The 27,071-nt window shown below is 38.3% G+C and overlaps 1 protein-coding gene across 1 annotated transcript; it reads right to left on the bottom strand.

Annotated features, from left to right (window-relative positions):
• Positions 1–817: 817 nt before the first annotated feature.
• On the bottom strand, positions 818–26,564 carry LOC117928173. The gene is made up of 19 exons (XM_034848057.1): positions 26,065–26,564; positions 22,074–22,200; positions 21,888–21,925; positions 19,828–19,921; positions 17,353–18,389; positions 16,331–16,462; positions 13,961–14,033; positions 13,683–13,749; positions 13,364–13,436; positions 12,769–12,834; positions 5,580–5,657; positions 5,315–5,487; positions 4,738–4,784; positions 3,754–3,988; positions 2,942–3,665; positions 2,633–2,735; positions 2,359–2,518; positions 2,176–2,255; positions 818–1,428 (listed from the first exon to the last, which is right to left on the bottom strand). Exons 1-15 carry the CDS (start codon positions 26,298–26,300, stop codon positions 3,289–3,291), a joined length of 2,853 nt encoding a protein of 950 aa, XP_034703948.1. The 5' UTR covers positions 26,301–26,564; the 3' UTR covers positions 818–1,428; positions 2,176–2,255; positions 2,359–2,518; positions 2,633–2,735; positions 2,942–3,288.
• Between the last annotated feature and the right edge of the window lie 507 nt (positions 26,565–27,071).

Below are 27,071 nucleotides of genomic sequence, written 5' to 3' on the forward strand. Positions count from 1 at the left end.
ACTAAAACTACTTTCTAAAACCATTTTCAAACACACAATCAATCTCGAACATAAATATGCCACTTTTATTGTGTTATTTCTTCATTATTTTTTCACTTATATTGTTTTGGTGGGAGAATCAAAGAAACCAAATGGGTAGAATAAAAGGTTGGCAGGAACACTAGATGTTTGGTAGGTGAGAAAAGAAACCAAACTTGGCACCCTCTGGCATTTCTTTTTGTAAGAATTAATTTAAATACCACTTTGAATTAATGTTTTTAGTGTGGAGTGATGCAATTCATTTTTTTATTTTTCACTTTAATTGCTTTATATTAAAAAAATCATAGAGATCCCACCATTCTTTTAGCTTTTCCTTTTTGAGGATGAGTATGAAAATATTATTACAAAAAAAAGAAGAAAAAAGACTAAACGAATGATCATTGAAGGGGAAGGGCATAGGAAGAAGGCCTCTTTGTCCATTTCTAACCATGGAACCACTCCCCCTTCTGGGGGGCCTACAATCATTTTCTCAAGCGTCAGTTGGGTGTCCAAATATTGGTCCTTTGGCCATAAATAACCTCCTTTTTTTTTTTTTTTTTTCTCTTTTAATTAAATTATTAAAATCAAAATAGAGAAAAAATAGAAAAAAATGAAAAAAAAAAATTATTTTAAATTTATTTTTCTCATTTTACCTATTAAATATAAGGATTAAATAGTTTAAAAATGTAAAAGTTTTTGTCTAATTTTAATTATATTTTATTTATTTTTGATATTTGACTTGAATTTGTGTGAGAGGGTAATTTTTTTTTTTTTTTTTTTTTTCCCTGGTGAAAATGTGTTCACAGAAACTTCCTACAAACAACCAAAACTTGAATTATTAGTACAAGGCTTCTTGAGCAATAGCCTGATAGAGAGAGAGAGAGAGAGAGAAAGATGCAGAGGCTTACAGAAGCTTTCATATCATTGCCCCACCTTGACACACCACCAATTGGTACTACTACCACCCACTGCCAGGATCCAGGGTGTGGTATTTTGGATGGTTGCTTCATAAGGTCCATCATCCTCTACAGAGCCAAGACATCGAGATTCCCTTTTTCATTGCATGGAGAGCTCCCATGGTGATGGGGCCTCTGAGAAATGGTCTACCACTTCAGCCAAAAGGACACAGAGAAACCCTCAAATGGCATCATTAAATCTAGCTAAATTCATGTCAGAGGAGCCAGTGTACCAACGTAGTTTGTGCATGGCAATACATGCTAATGGCACATCTCCATGGGTGGTCCCTTGAGCTATATGCCATATAAGCGGGCATCTTTAACCAGGAACCTAGCAGCAGTAGGGGATGTGTGTCTGTCATGCCTATCAGTGTCGACCAGTGATCAGCTTGACTGGGAATAGCAAGGTTGCTATCCAGGTCAAACTTCATGGTACCATGCTTGGATGACCTTCCTGCCAAAATTTGAAAATGTTGAGATTAAAATCCTTGGAGAAGATGTTTGGAATTCCTGAATACAAGACTGATTAAGACCTTCATATAGGTTCAAAGGAAACATAAATGTTTAAAGAAATGTTACCAAATCTTGTGACAAACAAGTTTTCCCTATTCTTACATCATTTGATGCAAGCATCTTAAAGATCTTTTATGTTCTTTCTTAAATTTCCTCTCATGTTTGACATAATTCCTAGTTCAATTTTGGCCTATCAAAAAAATAAAAATTCTTAGTTCAATTTTCTAGTTGTCAGTAGCCCCCAAAGGTGTAGCTCAGTGGCTATGCCCTCTTCAGAGATCCCAAGTTCAAGCATGCCTGGTATTTTAAGTGTTGTAGGCCTCTAGGGTAGAGGGGTGGTCTATATTATCCTAGGTTTGCTTCATCAACAGTTGGGATAAATGCCTTGCAGTGGAGGTGGATTCCCCATTTTAATAAAGTAAATGTAATTTAAAAAAAATCTAATATCAGTAAATTGCTTCATATTTCAGACTTACAGAACTCTTTTGGTAAGTACCAAAAAAGGCTGATGTCTTTGTAATAAAACAACAATGCAAAATGTTTCCTGAAATGCTTCCCATAATTTCTTTTCATATAGTAAGTAGCATGCTATGTAATCTTTTCGACATAAATATAAAAAAACATACACCATTTGAAAAAACCACTCAACAAAGTAAATTGTTACACCCACTGAAGTCAGTGCCCTTACCACATTTGCTCTTCCACTTGGTTGGGAGAGGTGCAGAACCTTGCCCTTATCTTTGAAACTGGGGGACTCAATCCAAATTCCTGAAAATGAAAAGAAAAGCAAACCAAAAATGAAAATAACATATTTTAATTTGAGAAAAGGTTTCTTGTTACCATCTCTCTTAAGAAGGAAGTTCATGCCTACCTGTATCTAATAAACCAATGATCATAGATTCATATCTCTGATTCGGGTGGGGGGTTCCTTTTCTTCATTTTTTTTTCATGCATTCCTGAAAAATCCCATGATCTTGCCATGTGAAGTTTAAGCATTGTGTTTGGAAACACCGATACAACAATCTCTTTTTCTGCAAAATTAACTTGCATCAGATAGCAGATCAAAGTATAAAATAAAAATAAAAAATGTCCACAAATTAATTTTGAAAATTGAAGCCATACTGTTCTTCTTAATCTTTTCATACCTGAGAGCATTGCTTCCATGTGGTAAGTGGTAACAGACATGCTGCAAAACTATTAAAGCTCCTGGCCATAGTTATGGACTTTGGATTCTCGGGCTATTTCTCACTGGGAAAAGAAAAAAAAAAAAGGCCAATACATAATCATTAAAAAGTTCCTTTGCAGGGCATCTACATAATACTCATAAGTTAAATTTTCCCTCAAGTTCTTTCATTAGAAGAATGTGAATTTATAACTATTAATTAACATTCTATCTTCACATATATAGGCACACAAATAAATTCACATAGATGGCAAGAAGTAATTGTGATTACTCTTCTGACAACAGCCCAAAGCAGGTTGTGGAGGTTGTTGGCGCTAGCAGTTCTGACCTCCAGCAGTCTCCCATGTAGACAATATATGGTAATTATTCATCACTAGACAGCATTCATCAATTACAATAAAGTGAAGTTTAATAGAAGTACTTAAAAGAAAAATACAGATTTCTCCTATGGGCAATTTCAAATCCAACTACTATACAGCAGGGTGATTTCAAATACCTTCACCTGCACCGAAATTGTTTCAAAATTAAGGCTTAGTTAAATATCAAGTAGTATATCGATTCAGGATGATAACATAGCCAAGAAAGGGTCAGGTGGTTGGTTATATTATATGATTTACTTCATCTCTTCACAAGATCTTTTTTCAACACACCAGCAGTAATCTTCTGACAACGCACAATTCCCGCTGCTCCTCCATAGCACAGCCATCCCTCACTCCCCTTGTTCATGTTCCATCTTACCCTATGAAGTGCTACAATTTTGGAAGGGAAAACTTCAATTTCATTTCCGCCTTCCTCTTTTCTATCTTCTTTATTCTCTAAGTTCTCTGCCTCTTCATAACTGCAAAGTGCTACTTGATCTTTTTTTGGATTTTTTTTACTGCTAGATTTAGATTTTGTTTTTTGTTTTCTCTTCGAAGCTGCCTTCGTGCTCCCAGATACTTCAATCGATGAATCATTGTCGTCGTCATCATCATCATCATCATCTTCACATAGGTCTGCAGCAAGATTCAAAATCTGGTAAATGTGCTCAAGAAAAGATAAAACTGAAGACAAGTATATTGCACTGGAATTACCAACACTTACCTAGTGGTTGATCATTTGACTTCTGATTATTGACTCTTTTTGCCTGATTTGACTCAGAAATCCCACGAATGGATCGTGGGGTATCCCCCCACTGGTTCAGTGCCTTCTTCACCACAAAAGGAATGGTTGACAATGGAGTATTGATAGTAAGGACCGAGTCCTCCTCAGTCAATGACCCACATAGAAAATGAGGGGCCTTGTTTCTGGAATCTTTCTCCACTGCTTTAATTGTAAGCTGATTATAATAACATTAAAAGCTTAGAAGCAGCTTAGGACTCAAGACCATTTAGACGATAGTGATACTCCAATTTAAATATCATGCTTAATATATTAAGATTAGATAGAGGTGTCAATATATATATATATATATATTTATTTATTTATAAGATAAGATGGTATTATAATAGCACACCTGTATAAGCTTTCATGCGAAAATGACAAACAAACATGATTCTCTACCCTCAGTTCAGTGTTCATCACAAAGTTAGGGTTTCACATCAAGTTTCTTAGTATTCATGGTGAAAATTTGTGGACACTTCAAAACTCAGTGACAAGTTCACAGTAGCCAAGTCCTTTTAAGTTTATCCATTTCTTAAAAGGTTTCTTTTCCAAATGTTAATTTTAATCCACTGCTGTCAAAATGCACTATAAGGTATGAACATCTAGAAATAAGGATTTTGTAGAAGCTTCTGTGATACATTCTAAATATGCATCCACAGCTGAAAATAACCCAGCAAAATTGGTAGGCTAAAAACATCAGACTATCTTAACTTGTGACATTAATGTGTTAGGAGGGGAAATTATTTGTTGTGCCCCAGTCATCCTCTTTGATCCATGTAGATGGAAAAAGGAGCCAATGGTGGCTAAAGGACAGCTGAACTAGTCAGGTTGCAATTTCCCTTCTAGGAAATAAAAAAAAAATGATAGAAGCAGAAATATAAAAAGGGCAAAAACAATAAAGACGTATCAATAAGTTAAACCAACCTGAAATTGGCGAACAGTACCATCTGCACTGCAATATGCAGCCAACCCTAGAATATTCAATGAAATTTGTCAGAATGGTTGATAATTAATAATGGTGATTGCAGAAATGCAATGAGATAAAATGTTTTGATTGTCTATATTTCAGGTGTGGCCATTTGCAATATCAAACAGGTAGGTCTAGATGATTGAAAAGTTTCACATAAAACTGGATTAATTACAATTTTCCTCTTACACCTTTCTTTCAATGAGATAAAATGTTTGGATTGTCTATATTTCATGCGCAACCATTTGCAATATCAAATACAGTTGGGTCTAGATGATTGAAAAGTTTCAGATGTGATTTGAAATTTATTTTTAAGTCATAAACTATTTGCTATATCAACTGTGATAAATTTGTGGGACCATTTAATTTTTTAGTTTTCAGCACTCAATATGATCATTAGAACCTCTCTCAAGTCATTCATGTAAAAATATACTCCTATTCCCTACATTGCTAAATGCCAATTATATGCACTTTTTGTAGCTTAAAAAATAACCGCATTTAACATCAAAAGCATATTGAGCATAGGAGAGCTACCTGTTGCTCGTGACACTTGAACACTCCAAATAGGAAATGGCGAACAAGAATAGCAGATCAACCCAGGCTGTTGTGTCCCAGAAAAAGGTTTTCCGGTAACAGGAACATCATTTGCAATCTTCGCCAAGCTGAAGATCCTTAGTGTTCCATCGTCGAAGGATAAGATAATACATCTAAAAACCCAAACAAACAATAGTTAAACAAATAAATATCAATAATAGAAGCCCAATTTTCTTTTATTCTACTGAAACAGATTCAAGAGTACCTCGGATCTGGCAGCCAATCCACACTGTATATGACCCTGCGAACCGGATTGATCTCCCACAAGGGGCGGAATGGATCGCTGCAAGCAAGAAATTGATAGTTCTTGAGCATGGCATGTAACTATAGCAAAGTCCACATATTAAACAAATCAAATGTTCTTTTCGACGGGATTAAGATTCAGTATTACAATTTACACCTTTCTGATAATTCTCTAAAGGAATTTTTTCCCCATTTGAATAAAATTAAAAGTTTGACCTTGGTTCTGAAAACCAAGAGGAACTAATGGTTTAAATCAAAAGGCCCCAAAACTCAATCTTTTTTTTGATAGATAAACAGAAAAATTTTCATTAAAAGAGGGAAGCAAGGAGGCAACCCGAAGCATACAGGGAGTATACACGAGAAGCCCCAAAAACAAAAAGCACAAAGAAGCTTACACTCACCAACCCTCAATTAGAGCCCAACCAATCTACAAAGCTAAATAAGGAACGGGGCTCTCCATCTAACCAAGACTTCGTCCAAGAGAAAAGATTACAAACGAAAGATACTTTCAATCTTTGGACCGACAAAGCCTCATTATCAAACACTATCCTATTTCTTACTTTCCACATCGTCCAAAATAAACAAAGAGGGGCTGCCCGCCAGATTTTCCCACGCTTCTTGTCTACAAAGGAAGCGGACCAGCCAAGGAGAGTGTCTTTAACCGTGAGCTGAAGGACCCAATTAACTCTAAACAACGTAAACACAAGATTCCACAGCACCCTCGCCTTGGGGCAATGGATAAGGATGTGGTTAATTGTCTCCTCATCATCACAACATAAGCAGCATCTGTTTGCTAGAGACCAGCCCCGCCTTTTGAGATGATCTTGGGTTAGAACCTTACCCCAAGAAGCTTCCCAAGCAAAAAAACCCACCTTAGTAGGCACGCAAGGGCTCCAAATGATTCGCCACGGAAACAGGACTGCACCACCAGAATCGAGAGTATTGTACAGGGATTTAACAGAGAATATCCCATTCTTCGAAGCATTCCACACCACACTATCCTCCATCCCAACGTTGAGTCTCTTACCTTGAAGGACCGAAAGGAGGCTCTCCACCGCCTCCAACTCCCAATCATTAAATGATCTAGTAAAGCGAGGATACCATCCCCCCACATCCCCCATGGAATCCCAACAATCCTCTACCCACGCATCTTGGGAACCCGCAAAAGCAAACAGAGAAGGAAATGCCTCACCAAGGGGAATGTTACCACACCAAATGTCCTTCCAAAATTTCACCCTTCTACCATCCCCTACGGTGAAGGAAACATTTTTAAACAACAGCCCGCCTTCCTTTCTGATTTCCTTCCACAACCCCACCCCATAGCCTTCCCTAACCTCACAAGAGATCCACCCTCCTTCTTCTTCCCCATACTTTGTGCTGATAATAAGTTTCCAAAAAGACTCCCTTTCAGCCGCAAAGCGCCAGCTCCATTTACACAAAAGGGCCCTATTGAGGGTAGAAAAATTTCTGATCCCCAAACCACCCTTCATTTTATGAGAGCGAACCACATCCCATTTTACAAGGTGAGGCCTCTTTTCCAACGCACCCCCACCCCAAAGGAAGTCCCTTTGGATTTTCTCAAGCCTCAATCTTACAACCCTTGGGATACGCATCAAGGACATAAGATAAATCGGCATGCTAGCCAAAGTACTCCGGATGAGCGTGATTCTCCCCCCCTTAGAAATGAATTGCCTCTTCCACAAAGCAAGTCTCTTCCTCATCCTTTCTTCCACACCATCCCACACAACCACCGATTTGTGAGGAGCACCAAGAGGCAGCCCCAAGTAGGTGGAAGGAAGAGAACCCACTTTACAGCCCAATTCAGAAGCCAAGGCCTCAGCATTCTCAACTCTTCCCACCGGCAGAATTTCGCTCTTCTCCAAGTTGATGTTCAGACCAGAAATGGCTTCAAACCACATTAAAAGCCAACTTAAGACAGCCATTTGGTCTTGGGAATCCTTGCAAAAGACCAGCGTATCATCCGCGAATAACAGATGAGATACTTGAATCCCATTTCCACCCCTACCCCTTAATCTGCATCCGGAAAGAAAGCCCCCCCTAACCGCTTTGTTAATGAGGCAGCTTAAGGCCTCCATTCCTAAGACAAATAAATAGGGGGAAATAGGGTCCCCTTGCCTTAACCCTCGGGTGCTCTGGAAGAATCCCACTGGCGAGCCATTGATCAGAACCGAGAAGGATGCAGTAGAGATGCACCACCTGATCCAGCCAGCCCACTTCTCCCCAAAACCCATCTTTTGCATCACTGACATCAGAAAGTCCCAGTTAATATGGTCGTAAGCCTTCTCCAGGTCAAGTTTGCATAACACACCAGCTTCATCCCCTTTCAGCAGCGAGTCTATGGCCTCGTTTGCAATTAACGCTGCGTCAAGGATTTGCCTTCCTTCGACAAAGGCATTTTGGGAAGGAGACACCACCTTACTCACTACTTTCTTTAGCCTATTGGCTAGGACCTTGGCGAGAATCTTGTACAGCCCACCCACCAGGCTAATGGGCCTGTAGTCACGTAAATCCTCAGCCCCACCTTTCTTGGGAACTAAGACCAGAAATGTGGAATTAAGATTTTTGACGAATTTCCCCCTCTCAAAAAAATCCTTAAAGAATCCCATTATTTCGTCTTTGACAAAATCCCAACAAAACTGCCAAAAGGCAATGGGAAAACCATCCGGACCAGGAGCCTTGTCCCCGTTCAGCTCCGAAAGGGCCAGGTACACTTCTTCCAAGGAGAACATCTCCTCCAGCCTGGCAGCCTCCTCTCTATCAATTCTATCAAACTCCAAGCTGCTCATACTTGGGTGCCAGCCACCAGGGTCCGATAACAGGTCCTGATAGGCCCTCACCACTCCCCTTTGAATATCTTGATCATCTAAAAGCCAGATACCTCCGACTTTAATCTTTTTCAAACAATTCCTTCTACTGTTAGAGTTCGCCATCTTATGAAAGAATCCCGTGTTCTTATCTCCCGCCTTCAACCAAATTTGTCTTGATTTCTGCCTCCACGAGATTTCTTCCATAATCGCCCATTTTTTAAATTCCTCCTTGGCCTCCTTTCTAGCCTCTAACTCCTGCTCGTTTAATGTTCTCTGCCTCTCCTGCTCATCCCAGAAAGAGACTTTGCCCAAAGCCATCCTCAAATTCACCCCCACTTTACCAAAGACTTCCTTATTCCAATTCTTCAGCTTAACTTTTAAAGCCTTAAGTTTTTCTGAGAGGACAAAGCTATAAGAGCCACTGTAATTAAAACCTTGCCACCAGCCCTTCAGAAGCTCCTTAAAACCTTCCTCCTTCAGCCACATATTCTCAAAACGGAAAGGAATAGGACCTCTCCTAACTCCACCCCCATCTAACAGGATTGGGGAGTGGTCAGACACAGACCTGGGGAGAGTGCACTGAGAAACTCCACCAAAATGATTTTCCCACTCCTCCGAAATCAGGAAACGATCCAGTCTTGACCTGGACTGGCCATTTAACCCCCCACTCCACGTAAAAGGACCCCCCTGAAGAGGCAAATCTCTTAAAGCCAACTCATCTAGCACCTCCGAAAACCTTCTCATAGAGCCAGACAATCTTCCTGCTCTATTCCGCTCACTGGGAAATCTAATAACATTGAAGTCCCCACCGATGCACCAGGGATCAGGCCACAAACCTCGAATAGCACCTAACTCTTCCCAAAAAGGTTCTCTATTCCTTTTCGAAGTAGGACCATAAACCCCTGTGAAAAACCACATAAACCCATCCTCGCAGTTCTTGAACCGACATGAGATTGAGAAAATTCCCACTTCCAGGCCTACTAATTCCAACACTCTCTTATCCCAGAACACCACCACCCCTCCAGCTGCCCCTCTTGCATTTACAGCTCCCCAACCTAAGAATCTTCCCACGCCAAGACTGTGAATGACCCCTTTGGACATTTCTTGGATTTTGGTCTCCTGCAAGCACACCAAATCCACCTTTTGCGATCTGATTAGGGCCTTGATAACCTTCCTTTTATTCTTGTCATTTGCCCCTCTGACATTCCAGGATAGAACCTTTAGCCTCATCTAACTGACGAGATTCTATCCCCACCAACTCTGGCCACCGAATTCTCCTTTCTAGCCCCAGAGTAATTGATAGACCACTCAAGTTTTTTCAATTCCCTGTCAAACTTAGTGGTCCCTGCCGAGCCCTTCTTCAAATTTTGCTCTCTTCTTCTCTTAGTCCTTAGGAGCAAATTTAGAATTTCTCCTTCAAAACCGTCTGTGGAGAAGCCCAAGAATTTACTAAACCTCGCCAGGTAACTGTCGTCCCACCGGCCCCCATCCGGATCCTGAAGCATCCCCTCAAACTCCTCCCCCCGACCTTCTCCAGCCACTGGCTTCTCTCCCCTAGGGGCTAGCACCCCATTGCTACCATCAGCCAGGATGATACTCAGCGGAGACTGCTCCTCTTCGTTGACCTCAGAAACCGAAACCCCGATGGACCCCTCAATCAACGGCATCCGACCGAAAGAAGAAGGAGAAGGAGAAGAGAAATCCCGACCCCCCATAGGAATATGACAGAGAACAGCGTACCTGGAAGCCTCTTCGCAAAGAGCTTCGTCAGTCACGAGCCCCCGATCCATCAACAGAGAGGAAACTCGCGTCATCGAGTCTCGCAGAAGCCCGACGAGGGGATCGTCATATCCTTTTGCATCACTTGCGCCTTTGGAAGTGGGATGCGGCGGCGATCCGACGAGAGGATCGTCATCTCCTCTTGCAACTTGACTTGCGTCTTTGGAATTGGGAGGCGGCTGCAGATCCCGAGCCCTAGGAAGCGAGACTGGGGGCTTTGTTCCATAAAAGGCCCCCTCAACAGCCTGACCTGGCCCACAGGCCTCACCCGAAACACCATCACTTAAGGAAAGGGAGATGGGCCTTGGAACCCGGCCCAAGCCCACCCGGCTAACAAGACAAAAGTTTTGGGCCTCCCCACAGAGCAAAGCTGACGGGCCGCAGCACCTGCAAGGGCCAGCCAGCCCACTTCCACTGAAGTCCATACCGATAGGAGGGGACTCCCTACCCCCTCCCACTAGGACGACTGAGCCATCAACCCATCCCTTCTCAACAGTCCCTTCTGCAGGGGCCTCATCAGAGTGAAAAAGTGGATTTCCTCCATTACTCGCCACGTCTTGTACCTCCACCTGCTCCACCCCCTTCCTTTGACTCCCACAGCAATCCACCCGATGAGACCCAGCGTCTTCTTCCCCTGACCTTAACCCGCCCTTCCCGGAGCCGCTTCCCGCCGGAACCACCTGCGAGAACCAAGGTGCAGATTCCCACCATAGATGAAGGGAATAGCACCCCGTCCCTAGAACAATATGAACAGAGCTAGGGACCTCCCAATCCACACGCTTTACCAAAATCCTCGCCCATTGCAACTCAGACATAGACCTGGTACCTTCATCCACTGCTAAAAATCCTCCGCACCCATCACCAATATTTTTAAACACCTCAAAGCTCCAGAGATGGAGTGGGAGCCCGACCACCCTAACCCAAGACTCTGCGGCAAAAGAGTCCTTAAGGGAACACCCCACCTCAGGATTCCATCTGTCCAAGAAAAGCCAATTTTCCTTAATGTTCCTTATGCCTCTAGCCAGAACTCTCTCAGCCTCTTGAGCCTGCTCGAAATCAAACAACATAATACCCCTACCCAACCCGACAATAGACAACTTCCCCTTAACCTCCCAGTTATGGCGGGTCCAAAATCTAACGTAATCCAACTCAGGAAAAGGAGCTGAGATAGAACCCCACCTTCCTATTAGACAATGTTTCAGATGCTCAAGTCTACCACGCACCCCTTTATCCCCTACCTCTAACCACACTGACTCACCCACCCTTCTCGGAGTCGATTTAACAGCATCTGCATAAGATTTCGTTTCCACCCACTTTTCCTTCCACTGAACCTTTAGGACTCCCTTCGGCTTCAACGGAGCCTCTGGCATATTGGTGGGCTTTAATCCTTCTGACAGAATCACTCCCAGCCCTCTCAACCTTTCAGCCAACAAATTCCATCCACTGGCCTGACCCTTCCCTTCAGGGAAGATGATGCTGTATCTTTTTGCTTCCATATCTCGGACCGAGCATAGGATGAACCTCCCTGCTTTGTTCAGCCGTCGCTCCATTCTGAATTTTCTGTTTCCCTCCAACCATTCAATAGCCCACCTTTGATCATCCGCCTCTCTACAACATGTTTCAATGCCTTCCAACAGACAACGAAGGCTAGCCTCCCCAAATCTAATCCAAGAATCAAAGCCCCTGCATCTCTCCCATATGCATCCTTTCAACTTTCCACCCGACTCCTCAACCTCAATCTCAAACGACTTGGACTCCACCACAAAACTCAATCTTGGACTCACCCATTTCCTCACCAACTCCACAATCAATAACGTATTCCAATTAAACTACACAGTCTACACATAAATGATTACTTAAATGATTTGATTTGTTGATATCTAAAAGTAACTGGAGGAATAAAAGTTAAAGCCACTAGATTCCATAGAACTTCTAGAGCTTCTATTATACGTCCATAGAAACAAAAAGGATAAAAATATAAAAAATGAAAAAAGCTACAAGTTCCTCATATATTCTCATAGAAACAGAAATTGTGAACATGAATGAACTCGGATGTTAAGAAAGTAAACACTAACACGTCCAAGTTTAGAAACATCAATTTTTTGTTGAACTTTTCTCAATCCATGAACAAGAATGTTGTGGAACTTCAAACCAAAAGATTAAGAAAAAGAATACAAAGTTTTGAATTTCAGCAGCAGGTGACACGTTTGCATTTGCTATATATTTCAAGAGATGGGGAAATGCATGGAAGTTTAGATTAGCCATTAGTGCCATTGTATAAAATATCTTCTTTTAATAGACCATACACAAGTCAGGCAAGTACTGCATAATTCTGCCATAGAAATGGCAATTGACTGGTAGTTAAATGAAAACTGCATTTCTCTTTAAATTATGTCCAAACAAATTAAACATAAAAACTTCAAGCATCAGCAGCTCAAATCAAATGAATTGATGGGGACATAACCATAAAAATTCAACATTAAAATGAAAGGATAAAGAAATAAGTATATGAGGACATACACAAAAGCAAACCATTGCACTTACCGTATATCCCAAAACTTTACCCCTGCATGTCCAGCAGTGACAATTATATTTGCACTCTCTGGATCACTGCAAATCATTCAAATATCATCTTAAATATCTCAATTCACAAGACAAATAAACATAAACAGTAAAAAATCAGTACATGTGGAAAGGATTCTATTCTTCAATAACAAAAACTTCCCCTTTGTCATGTTTAGCAACTTATTGCATACAACAGTTCCCAATCCCAGGGAAAGGAGGCTCACATTGGAATGAAAAGCAGAATAAAACATTTACTCAAATTAATTAGAATGGTAAGGTCTTCAATGTCCATGTAAGTTTCCAAAGTAGAAACTATACATTAGCTTCATGAATTGGACAACTAAAAGCCTTAAAATGGATTGCTCAGGCCCTATCCCACATGCAAAGAAAATGCAGATGTTTAGTGTCTGTGCTGAAAAATTGTTGAGTCATCGATATCTGTTTTATTCCTTTGATGGGGAAAAGGGGGTTAGTCTAGGTCGGAAGCAAGGAAATTTGGCAAAATCAGACAGATGGATAAAATACATAGTCACTACAAAATATTAATGGAAATCAATCGTCTAATGTTACATACGTTTCAACTGGAGCCCATGCCAATGCTCTTATTGGAACTGTATCAGCACTGAAGCAAAGTAAAGGCCTTGTATCTGCAATATCAATGAGTAAAATGAACAAATTAATTTCATATCAAATATGTCAGAGTCACTGGCAGTAAGGATTTTCTTTCTGTAGCTTTGATCCATATACACAACTGTCTAGAGTATAATTTACTTAGGAAAGGGTTATATCTCTTTCCAACACTTTGGTGTGGCACAAATATTTTACAATGCCATCCACCACTGCTCTAAGCCCTTCCAGATAAACCATATCCATAGAAAGAAAGTAATACAAACCTGAAGTGACTTGCATGGTGCCACTACCTTCAAATGAACCATTTGCAGAAAACTTCCATAGAGCAACCTGAATGTTTGGAAAACTTCTTAGACATGATACTATAAATGAATTCAAAATGACAAGCAAGGTGCATTCACTTTCAAACTATACAGGAAATGTAATGAAACTGCAGAACATGCTGATGCAAAAGCGCAGATAATTACACCACTGTATCTACTAGAAGGGAAATTGAAGTGCATGAATAGAAGGAGAGAAGAAGAGAGATGCAAAATATTACAGTTCCATCATGACATCCAGCAACTATCAAATCATGGGGAGAAAAAGCTGACCACTCCACCGTTAAAGGAATGCTGTATAGGAAGAAAAAATAAGTGTGCACATTTAGCAAGGAACCAAATAAATTGAACTGCATAACCACTCCACTATTAAAGAAATGCTATATGAAAAATAAAAAATAATGAAAAAAAAGAAGTGTGCACATATTAGCAAGAAATCATAAAATGATCATTATAAACGGGAGATGTTTAAACACCAGCTATAAGCATGCTACACTGACAAATATGTGTCACCTCATGCCATGATTTGTAATGCCAAGGGACTTCAAGGGGGTTAGGATTTGCTGGACCAGGGGGAGAAGCTAGCTAATGATTGAACCAGGGAAAACAAGTGACAAATACAGTACCTTTAACATGCATAACAAAATATCCACACTTTTCAAACCCACAAAACCACTGGCAGAGAAGGAACATGGTATTGGCTTCCATATTAAACTCTAGCTCTTAGTAAGCTTAAAAAAGAGCTTCTGACTTCTTAAAAGCCAATCTAAATAGGCCCTTAGTCTTCATTGGAAACATCCACAAACTCTCTCCAATAAGGAGCCTTTTTCCTCAAATCAATCTTCTCAATTCCCAATTTTCTTTTTCTTTTCTCTTGATACACTTGATCCCAGCCAAACTCCCCTTACTCATTCTAGGCCAAAGAAAACCTCTTTGATATGTGTTCAATTATGATGCTATTTGACTAGGAATCCTAAAAGTTGGGAGGTAATAGAAGGATATATGGCCTAAACAAGAGTAAACTAGGTGATTTTATCCCTTATAGAGAGACAAGCTCTTTTCATCCGTCTAGTCTTCAACATATCCTTTTTTATAGCACCAGATCCAAAAAGGAAGGGGCTCTAGGATTTCCCCTTAGGGGAAGACCTAAATAAAAAAGAGGCCACTCCAGTCCAACATTCTAAGATTGAACCCAAGCTCACTGATTTGATAATCACTCACATTGATGCCAAACAAGACACTCTTCTTGAAATTAATCTTTAAACCTGGAATGCAGCGAAAACTAAGAAAAGGATTGGCTCAAGAAAAACATGGTCCACAACCTATACATAAAGAAACCTTGACAGGACCTCTAACTACTAAAAGACTATCCACAATGTTATATTTTGCCCCTAATCATGAATCCACTCAACACATCAGCTACAATTGTGAAAAGAAGGTGAAAGTGGGGTCACCTTGCCTTAAACCTCTGGAAGCCTTAATCCATTTTTCCGAGCTTCCATTCCCTACTGAAAATAAGCAACTTAATATCCAAGGTTTCCACTATGGTTCAAAGCCTTTTCTGTATAAAGCATCATCTAAAACACAACTAATCCACATGACTATCTAATCAACCTTAAAAACCACTCCATCTCCACATCTTTTTTTCTCATCTAGTAATCCATTGGCTACTATAAACTCAATCAGAATGTGTCTGCCCTCGATAAAAAAAAAAAAAAAGCCATGATAAGAAGAAATAGTATCATGTAACACAATTAAAACATGCTCAGATAACACTCTTCCTATGATTTTGCAAGATTAATCTTCTTAAGGACTAAGATTATGAAAGCGGCATTTTTCCTTCTTCTTTGTATGGTCATATCACTATGGAATTGTAAGAACACTTTAACCAAATCTTCCCATTTGTAGCATTCTCTATGTACCCAGACTATTATGAGGAAGGGATTCCTTTCTTGCTTTAAAAACAAGGTCTCCTCTCTCCTCCCCCCACTTGGTCGCCCCATACTATGGCATTGTATATGACACCCTATCGACTATTTTTTTTTTTGATAGGTATGACACCCTATCAACTATTATCAGCAAGGGATTCCGTTCTTGCTTAAAAACAACATGCTCTCCCCTCTCTCCACCCTCCTCTCTCATGTCCTCCACCAACACTTTTCTTGAACCTTTCTGGGATGACTTGTGCAAATCCACTACCAATGATCATTGAAGAAAACAGAAAGGATGATTATGTTCCAAACTGGAACAGGCAGCTAGCAACTGAAAGTTTTGCTTATCCTTGGCATTTCAAGCTAATAAAATTTTTAATCAAAAGAAAATGTTGCTTAGCCTGAAATCCCGAGGATAAGCAAAACTTCCAATCATCAAAGGAAAACTTTAACTTACAACCAGAGCCAAAAGGAGAAAGTTGACTAGTATAATTCTTCTGGTTTCATCAAAGTCGTCTTCAAAATCTCATCCAGTTTTTGCAACAACCCCAAACGCGAATTTGTAAAGCCTGATTTCTTTGCAAGGGCATTCTAGTCCTTTATTCCGATAAAATTTCAATCTATCACAATATATATATATATATATATATATGAAATTACCTTTGTCTGTCACCATACTTCAAGTTTGAGCATCTAAAGACTGGCTTCAGTTTTATGAAGCGAGGATCAGTGCCCTCCTTTTTAGAAGAAGAATGAATAACTTTAATTGTATGAAGAGAAGGAACCTCCCACCTGCATTTAATAAATGAAATCATTAGATAACATCACCAAAGATGACTGCCTGTGAAATTAAAAAATAGAAATGTTAAAGCAAGAAACTAATACAAATATTACAGTCTATTGCAAATAATAGGAAAAAAGAAACTTAACAAATGCACCTGCAGATTTTTATTTTTTTAAGAATCCTGTGATAATAACCAACAAAAAGCATTTACAAATGAATAGATTTCAGTGATCAATGATACAGACCTAAAGCACATAAAACTCCTCTAGTTCAACAAGGAGATCAACTTTTCCATTATTTTTATTTTTTTAATTATTTCTGGTAGGCAACAAACTTTTCCATTCACAACTCACAAGGAGACACCACAAATAAATTTGACATCGGATTCAAGATGAACATCTAGAATGGCTTTTGCTTAAAGCAACAGAAGCAAAATGCCACTAAAAATAACTTGAGATTCTACTGTATCACAATAAAACCTGAAAGGCAACATATGTTATATGCTCAAGCTGGCAGGTAAATCTCCAAAACACTAGCAAAAGCTTGTGCAAGTGTTTATAGTGGCTGAAAATACATAACCCAGAATCTTGTACCCAAATCTGTGCCACGATGCTTAGAATGTGCTGAATTCAAGCATCTCACAAACTATCCCCATATACAAATATCATTCTTGTCTCTGAATGGTGGCCACAAAGCAAAAACTAACATTTATTCATCATAATAAGCCATATTATTAACATCCACTGCTGCGATGCAATACTATCTGTTCTCTAAATGTGAGAAGAAAGAAAAAATGAATTGTTCAACCAAAGTAAAACACTAACAAAATGAAAAAGAAAGATTAGACAACAAAATAATAAAATAAGGAGATAAAACCTATGAAACGACAGTATCTTACACTTCCAGAGATCCATTTCCCAGCAAGACAGCAAGGTAACCCATCCTATGCTTGCATTCCAAATCAGACATGCTAGAAGGCCGCCATTTCACATCCCATGCAACCTTTCCATTGTGAGCTAGGCATAACACAATTCTTGGCAAGGCAACATCGTTTGGAATAGAATCATTAGCTGAGCTGATTCCAAAGGAACTGTTTTGGGGCATATCATCACTAGACATCATGGGATGCTCTTCAGAGTTGATATGTGTTTGAAAATTTGCAGGGGAAGATTCTTTGTTCTTGTTTTGAGTTGATAATGGGAGACTGCTCTCATCACTATAATTCACCACCCGTGTCTTACGTTTCGATCTTCTCCTCTCTGTTGGAGTTTTAGGTGCTGAGTTACATGCAGCCATAACTTGGTTGAAACCTTTTTCTTGTTTATTAGCACATTCTTGTACAGAATATTCATGGCTACTTGTGGAAAGTCCATCTATAGCAAATGATTTGCATGAATTTTCAGGGAATTGCACAGCAAGAGGTTGAAGAAGTTGGTTTTCACAATCTAAACCATCAAGAGATTCAATTATTGGCCTTTTTCTAGGTCTCCCTCTTGGCCTCCGTGCTGAAGTTTTAACTGCTGTATTACATGCAGCCATACCTTGGTTGAAACCTTTTTCTTGTTTATTAGCAGCTTCTTGTACAGCATGTTCATGGCTATTCATAGAAAGTCCATTGCTAGTAACCAATTCAGATGATATTTCTGGGAATTGACCGAGAGATTGAGCAAATTGGTTTTCACAGTCCAATACATCAAGTGATTCAATTATTGGCTTTTTTCTAGGTCTACCTCTCTGCCTCTGAGGTGCACTTGCTTTGTCCTTCGCACTGTCATTCTTTCTAGGTCTCCCTTTTGGTTTTCCCACTGGAGGAGGCATATCTTCATCCATACTGTTATTTAGAAGACACCATATCTGAACAATACCTCTCCCAGAAAGAGGGGCACCAATCTTGTGATAAGAAGATTCAGGAGGATGAGCAGAAACAGCAATAAACTGAAATGTAAAATAAGAGAAAGAAAGTGAAATCATATATCCAACAATAATACAACACCACAAAGTGTATAATCATCCAAAAGTCAAAATTGAAGTTGCTAATACCCAAGTGTTCTAGCAAACGTCTATAAAATTCATGCAAGTTAAATTTTGGACCAGAACCAGCAAGAGTTACCCAAAGTCAAAGTTGAGGTTGTGTAATAGACCGACATTTGCTTCTAAACATAAAGATTAAAGTTAGGTTTTTTTCCTTTTGAATCTCATTACTGTGAAAGCAGAATTGGTACATGCAAATCAAAGGAAGAAGAATAACACGATGCAAAGCATGTTGATGATAAAGGGGGAAAACTGGGCTTGCTTGGGATGCAATTATCATAATTCATATGAGCTGTGATACCCAGACTCTTCATTGTCACCCAATATACCCATCTTGACAGAACATGACAAGGGCGTAGGGATGAGATCCTTCTCAGATACTCCTAGTTTGCCATGCATATTCACTATTTCTTTTAAATACAAATAAAAGAAAAAAGAAACAGAGTTCTTTTTATCAAGTGCTAATTTTTACTTCTCAACTGATTTTTTTCCTTTTATTATGCCAAATCCAAGTACTATTTGAGATCTTTTTTGAGCCAAGTCCCATTTCCTACAATTTGAGATATGAACTATCAAGTGCCCAAACACACACCTGCATGCAAAACCATGTAGAATGGTATATGAGAGGTTTCCTGTTTAACTAGCAATTAATTAGATGGTTCTAACAAACAGTTTTATTGCAATTTGAGTTACAATATCTGGAATTATTCATCCTACTGTATTTGTTATTATTCATGTTTCAACAGTACAAAAGTAGTCATGCAACTAGTAGTTTTTTTCTTTTTATATATTTATTACTTCTCTACATTTTACTTCTCTCTCTTCTTTTTTTTTTTTTTGTGTGCACACGTGTGTGTGTGCTTGTGCATGTATATTTGTGGTTGGAGTTGTTCTTTTGTACCTTAGAAATTCATTGGGATTTTATTTTGTATAGGTTACATTTATCCGAGTAACTTTATGGAGTTCAATATTTGGCGTACTTCCTGAACTAAGATACTTCAAGCTCAAGTAACTCAAGGACCAAGCAAACTATAAACCTATGGTAGCATCATAATAACTTGTTTTAAGGGGGAGTTTTGGATGGAAAAAAAAGGTTGAGCTTGTTTTCAGGAGTTACTGGCCTAGAGTCCCAGGGGTACCTATGATTTAAAAACACCAAGAACTAATAACAAACAGACTAATTTAAGTGATTTTCTGACACTAAAAGATATAAGTCTGCTTATGAGCATCTATCATAAGTCTCCAAATGTAAGTAAAATCCTCAAAGTTGACCCAGACACAAAGACTCCCTTCTAACAACTGGGATAATGAAGGACAGAGAAGAAGAAAGGAAGATAAATACCTCACAACTGATATGACAGCCAGACCTTTGATTAACTTTAGGACACCAATCCAATGCCCAAACACACCCTCCGACATACAGTACAAAGTCTTTTCTGCAAGAAGATATAATGAGAGACATTCTAATATGTATAAATTAAAGCATTAGGAGGAAAACTATAGACATAAAAGGCCAAAAGGTACCATCAAGTTTATAGTTGGACTCGTGTGTATAATATATCCCAGCATTCAACATGTCTAAGAATCAGCAATAGGCTTTAAGCAAAAGTATGTTCCAAGTAAAAACATAAGAAATTTAAAGAAAGTACCATTTGCAACTTTAGTTGTAATGTTACATGTAGATTGGCATGAAATTGATACATTTAATCTTACACAATCATACAATTTTTGCATCACTGAAGCATTAAAATGCCTATTTGAATTGAATTAATCATCACATGGTGCAGTGATATGTGTTGTATCAGTTTTGCAGGAAAATCGGGACCAAAAAGCATAAAAGGATGCGAAAACAACCCAGTTCGCAACCCTCAATTAATTTTGGAATAGAGAAAGATTAACAAAAATGCCCATGACTCTTTCCCCCTCCTTTTCTCATGCTCTTCTTCCCTCGTCCTCATTTCCACTCTTCTCTTTCCACATCAAAGCACTCCAATGCACACCTAAAAGTTTCTTTTTTTCCTAAAGGCATCACATTTCACAATCTACCAAGCAAGCAACCTTGGGGGCAGTGAAGATTTCCCAACTCAGGCAGCACATGCTTGCCACCTGAAAGATGTAGAAGAATGGAAGCTACGCAAGAGGTATTAATTTCCATACCTATCGGATATCATATCATGTAATGTATGTGTATAATAAGATACACTTAAGATCGCGATATAGATTGCAATAGGTATTGATTTTCATAAAATAAAAAGAATAAAAAAAAAGTATAACATTGTTGTATTGTATCATGTATTGCAAGTTTTTAACAAATATGATTGTAGTCCTTTGTTGCTTGAAATGCCTTGAACAAGAATTGATAGTGGAGTGAGCCACAGAGATCAAGTCCTTCTTACTGTCACCATGATTTCTGATTGCTTGAAATGTCTCGAATGGGAATGCAATGGTGGAGTGAGTTAAAGGGCATGGAGCCTTCAAGTAGCATGATCTAGGTCAACTGAAGAACCGGGTGACTATTAAAAAGTGTTGTTTCCAGCCAAGATATGGGTCACATTGCATGCATAAGGGCTCACTAAGGTAATGTAGCCTCCTTAATTCTTCCCTTCAATACTCTCATTTAATTTCCGTTATTCATCTAATATCTCAATTATTGCTTTATTTATTTCCAGTCATTGAATGTTTTTGCATCCACCATTGATACAATACAAACAATTTTTTTCCCAATCATTAGCATATTATACCCCAGCTTTTATTAAAAGTAGATGCTTGGTAAGCTACCAAGCTGCACAAAAAATGACCAGGACTTGAACCCTCACCAAGTACTACAATTGCAGTCTGTCTGCTTGAGGACCTGACTCTTTTTTGTACACTAGCACCACTATTCACATTGATTTTGACAAAAAGGAAAGAAAAACCCCACAAACACATGTCATGCAATCAAATTGTCAATTAAATAACATGGCCTTAGCTACAACTTAAAACAACCTGAAAGTTTCACAAAAGATAACATTATGAGTTGCTCATGTAGAGACGGATAAGGTGCAAAACCAACTTTTGATATGGTCACTAAAAGAAGAATGAATATTTCAATATGTCAAAACAAATTATAGGTTTACTAATAACATTCATAAGTTACTTGCATTTGTACGACTTAATATAATATGATGTTAATGCTTTCTAGCCATTCACAAAAGATGTTCAGTTTTAAACCATGAAGAACATGTTCAACACCTTAATTGCAGGAAAATTCAAGTGTAAATAAGCAAGAACCTCAATATATGTTCTTATGAGCCTCACACATGGCACAAAAATTATTGATTGTAATATTAGAAACCTTCAGAAATTTACTTCCAATTTGTTCCCAAGTATGCACCACTCAAAACCTAAATCCAACCATAATACCTGGATTCTGAAGATGTTGTGGCCCCAGAAAATCTCTCCTGCATCAACGTGAAATAACTTTATCAGAAAGGAAACCAAGTGTACACAGTACACTAAGAGAAAACTAATTCTGGAAATTCATGTGGTAGAGAAAAACAGACTTAAGCAGAGAACATTTGCAACTCCAAAACAACTCTTATCATGTACCTTAGGTACACTTGCAGCTGAAAACTGATGTAAGTTTATCCCATCGACAACATCCCTTCCCAGAGAACTTTCAGTTTCGGAAGCAAAGTTAATTGTTCTTGGTTTGTAATTGTAATGTCTCCATTCTCTGAAAATATGCATAGAAAAACTAATGAAAAATAATGGAAAATAAGAGCATATAGAGCACCAGCTGAGTAGACAGTTGATAAAACACAATTCCTCTTACATGTTGAATGAAAAATGCCCTTGTATGTTATCAAAATCCAAAAGTTGCTAGACACCGTTTTTACATAACCCAGCCCTTGAGGCTTGGCTCAAGTGGTAAAAGGATGGGGAGGGTTTGTGGGAGGTTCCAAGTTCAAGTCACAGAGGGAACAAAAATTTACCTATAAAAAAAACTGTTTTTACAGAACCCATAAGCAATGAACAGTTAGAAGCTTTTAACAACCATTAGAAAGACAAGCAGCCCATGGCGTAGGATGAGTTTCGCTAAAGTGATAAAATAGAGGTTCAGCAGTACAAACTATCTTAGAAGCAATCTGCTTGTGAGCTGCTTGGCCTGGCTTGGTCATCAACCACACATGCTGATGTGGGACCACATACACTCCCAAAAGCTCAAGTTAATGAGGGGTAGAGAGAGTGCTAATCAGCTGATGTGGGACATTGGACTTCTGTCTGTCCTACATCAGATGCCCCCACTCAATGGTTGACACCCACATCAGCGAGCATAGGGCTAGCTAGGTCAAACCTCACCCTAATACCAAATGATGCGGGAACACATACACTCCCAAAAGCTTAAGCCAATGGGGGATAGAGGTAGCCCTACATATAAGGCCCAAGAACATTAGTAATCAGCCGATGTGGAACATTGGACTTTCATCCGTCCTACGTCACATGCATATAGCTTATGATGAGTTCCATAAAAGTGATACAAAAAAAAAAAAAAATCACAAAGTATGTTAGAAGAAAGCTACTTTAAGTAGCTTGGACTGGCTTATTTGCCAAATGTGCAAGCCAAACCCAACCTTAAGTTTCAAGCTCAATTGTCTTGGCATAACAAGCTCAACTTGATTAGACTAAAAATAGTCACGATAGGCATCTTACAATTATAAAAAGCACTTAAAGAGATCAGTTGAGAATAAAATACAGTCAGTATGTTGAATTATTAAATAGTCTTTTGCATTATGTTATCATTGGTAATTTGCATTGTTGCTTATGGATGAATTTTGAAATGAGATATATCTTATAATTGGAAAAGTTAGAAGTGTCAAGCTTTAACATAAAAACTATGGTTGGATTACGATAACAATTACGGTTGATTAAGAAGTTGGGATCATGAATAAACTTTAATATAGGCAAACCTACAATGAGGTCAAACCAAACTTGAGTAGCCAAGCTCACCACCAGAGTTATCCAGCTTCATCCAACCGAAGCTTTAATAGCTCAGTATGCTGCTCAATCAATTCATTTATACCTTTAGCTATTATTTACACAACACATATTCCCTTGAGCCAAAGAAACTAAGCACATAATGCTAGACTCAAACGCAATAATAGCAAGTATTTCATCCCAATAATGTGTTGTACAATTCAACAGACTTGTCATAAAGATATCAATAAGGATTGCTATTTGGATAAATAGCAACAAGTGATTTGGTGGTTAGGAATGTCTTGACACTCAACAAAGCCCTACTTTGTAAATGGAGTTGGCATTATGCTGAGGATAGGGGACCTTTTGGAAGCAAGTCATAAGTGGAAAATACGGGGAAGAAGGAGAATAGCGCTCCCATGATGTGAGAGAAGGGTATGGGATAGAGTTATGGAAAACCATTAGGAAGGATTGGGATATTTTGACTAGTAGAGTGGCCTTCTCAATGGGTAATGGGTAGAAGGTGAGATTTTGGAAGGACAAGTGGTGTGGTGATGAACCGTTGTATACTACTTTTCCTTCTTTATTTGCTATTGTTGTTTCTAAGGAGGCTTAGGTGGAGGATGTTTGGAACCCATCAATTGACAGGGGTCATTAAGCCTCCTGCTTCTCTAGGCTTCTTAATGATTGAAAGGTGGAAATTTTGGAGAGTTTCCTTACAAGGCTGTAAGGGAGGAGGTTGTGCAGGGATGAGAAAGATAAGATGATTTAAACAAAGTCAAAGAATGGTAATTTTTTGTTAAATCCCTATACTTAGCTTTGGAGTCAAGAAGTCCAATTTCTTTACCAACAAGCGTTATTTGGAACTATTGGGTACTGCCAAAGGTGGGCCTTTTTGCTTGAGAGGCTACATGGAATAAAGATTTAATCTTACATCATTTATAGAGGAGATGGTGGTCTTCAGCAAACAGATTTTTTCTTTGTCATTTAGAGGAAGAATCCCTTGATCACATCATCATTTGTTGTGTCAAGACAAGGGTTTTATGACATTTACTATTCTCAATTTGGTGTGGTGTGTCGTGAATGCTTCCCTCCTCAATCAAAGAGATGCTATTAGGATGACATGACTGTTTTGTGGATAAAAAAACAGAAAAAGGTGCAGCCGGCTCCTCCTTTATGCCTATTTTAGACATTTGGAAGGAAAGAAACTGTAGATCATTCAAAAATAAGGAGGATTCTTTTCAAGGGCTAAACCACTCTTTTCTTTGTAATCTTTAGGATTGGTCTAAGTTGTTTATAATTTTAGTTCCTTCTTATTCTTATAGATTTTGTTGACTAGTCGGGCTCTCTTCAAGGGGGTTTTGTTTTTTGTTGCCCCTTTCTTCTTTTGGTTATCTTTAGGCACCCGTTGTATACTTTTTGTATATATTGGGACACTCTGTTGGCGTTTCTTTTTATAATATCCTCTTACTTTAAACATAATAATAATAATAAAAAAAAAAAAAAAAAAAAAGTAGCAACAACTAAGCTGCGAGGGTCTGAATAAAAAATCTCATGGCTATGCAATTAAATAACTAAAAGTTTGAAAGCTTGGATCTAAACTAAATTTTAAATGAAATTAGTGTAAATTTCTCAAGGATTACAATTTTATAAGATTTGTCATGCATAATCTAACCATACTGCCAATGAATGAGGTAGAACTCAATTTCAACAAAGGAAAGGTCATACCTACACATGAAAAGATGAGATCTATAGACGGAGACAATAACACTATGATAGCATGTTGAGTTACCAACTTTCCTAAAAGCTTAAACTATTAGAATTTTAGAATTTAGGCCCACAATGTTTACTGTGATAACACTTTTAATCCTCCAAATCAATCTCATTACAGTCTTGTTTGGGAAAGCTTCTTAATCATTGAAGGAGACACAAATTCTAAGGATGTTTAGATAGATCTCTCAAACTTGGGTCCTCACTTCACAGTTCCCAATGTGATTTATCTATAGTCTCCATGTTAAGCATATTTTTATTTAATTGAATTTTTAAATTAAATTATCCTTAATTTTAAGAAAATCATCTTTAACATAAAGTTTCCATTATTTTTTTGATAGTATTGATATTAACTTTTTTTTTTAAGGAATAATGTTACTTTGGCAACTTATCATATCAGCAATACCAATAAGAACATTGTGTTTGAGAAAGTAAACCCACTAATCCCAGAACAAGGACCAGTGTTTAAACACCAAGCACCAAATCGTTCACTCCAAGAGAGTGAAACAAACTCAAAAGTAACAACGAAGCACCCCCACCAAGCTCCTATAAGGGTTGCTAAAACTGTACGACCACTATAAGAATTAGTAGAAGCAAAAGTATCAGCCTTATACACGTCCACTTCCAGTAGTAGAGCAATACTCAATGGCACAATAACAATAGTTCTACTTCTGCTTCTTCTACCGCTAAAAGCAAAGTTAAAAGGGTCCCAAATTTTCACTGTGTCCTCTAAACCTCCAATCCAAAATTTCGATTCCAAAATAATAACAATAATTAATTATGGAAAATTCATAAAAATTAAAAAAAAAAAATGCAACATGGGATACATTATACTTAATCCAAAAGCACTGACCTCAAGAAAAGCATGGTGGAGGATAACCGCTCAATTTCGCTCTCTCGGACTGCATTGGCCTCTGCCTCCTCTCCGCATAGCCTAGAAATCGTATCCATGGCTTTGAAGTGATTCTCCACTGAAAATTCAAACAGCGAAACTGGAACCTCTGGAGCATTAGTATCTTCTGTGTGACAAATCAAGCTTTTTTCACAATTTTTAGCTGTTTTTTGGGTTTCTTTCTTTGCTCCACCCATCACTCTATCCTTCCCCCGATTCCGAAAAGGATTTTTCTTTAGAATTAATCTTCTATTTTTCGTTCAAAATTGAGATTATCGTAATCAACAACTTCTAGAGAGAATCCTTCAATGTCGATAACAATAACCACACAATCAGAAAAAGGGAAAACGGGAAAAAGGAAAAGGAGGCAAACGGAGAATTCGACTGTAGATGACCCTAAGTGCCTTTGAAGTGGCTATGAGTAAAACCCTAGAAAAAATTCGAAGTGGAAGACGATTCTAATCGCCCATGCTGTTTATTTTAAAGGAGATAGTTTTTTTCATGTATTTTTCTAAATTTAAATTTCTTTTTGGCCTTAAAATTAAAAATATGTATTTAATTTAAAATTAATAAATTATGGGGAGCTTTTAAATATTTTTTATTATATTTGCAATTGTTTCTATATTTATTATTATTTATGGCACACCATACACCTTTAAATAATTTTTTTTTTCTGCTTATGCGCCGATCTAGATGAGTTCGTTAGATTGATGGCTAACCTAATCAATTTAAGATCAAATCAACTTAACCTTAACCTAAGGTACATAATTCAAGTTTAACTTAATCTCATTCTTTTAAACTCAAGTTGGTTGAGTCAAACTCGAGTTAATCGGGTTAAATTTAAGTTGAGTAGGTTAAACTCAAGTTGAGTAGGTTAAACTCAGGTTGGTCAGGTTGATTAAATTGTATGGTTCATAATCCATCCATAGTATTTTTTTTAAAAAAAAATTACATATTTATACCAAAAT

Source organism: Vitis riparia, chromosome 13 (genome assembly GCF_004353265.1).
Source record: "Vitis riparia cultivar Riparia Gloire de Montpellier isolate 1030 chromosome 13, EGFV_Vit.rip_1.0, whole genome shotgun sequence".
NCBI classification, from domain to species: Eukaryota; Viridiplantae; Streptophyta; class Magnoliopsida; order Vitales; family Vitaceae; genus Vitis; species Vitis riparia.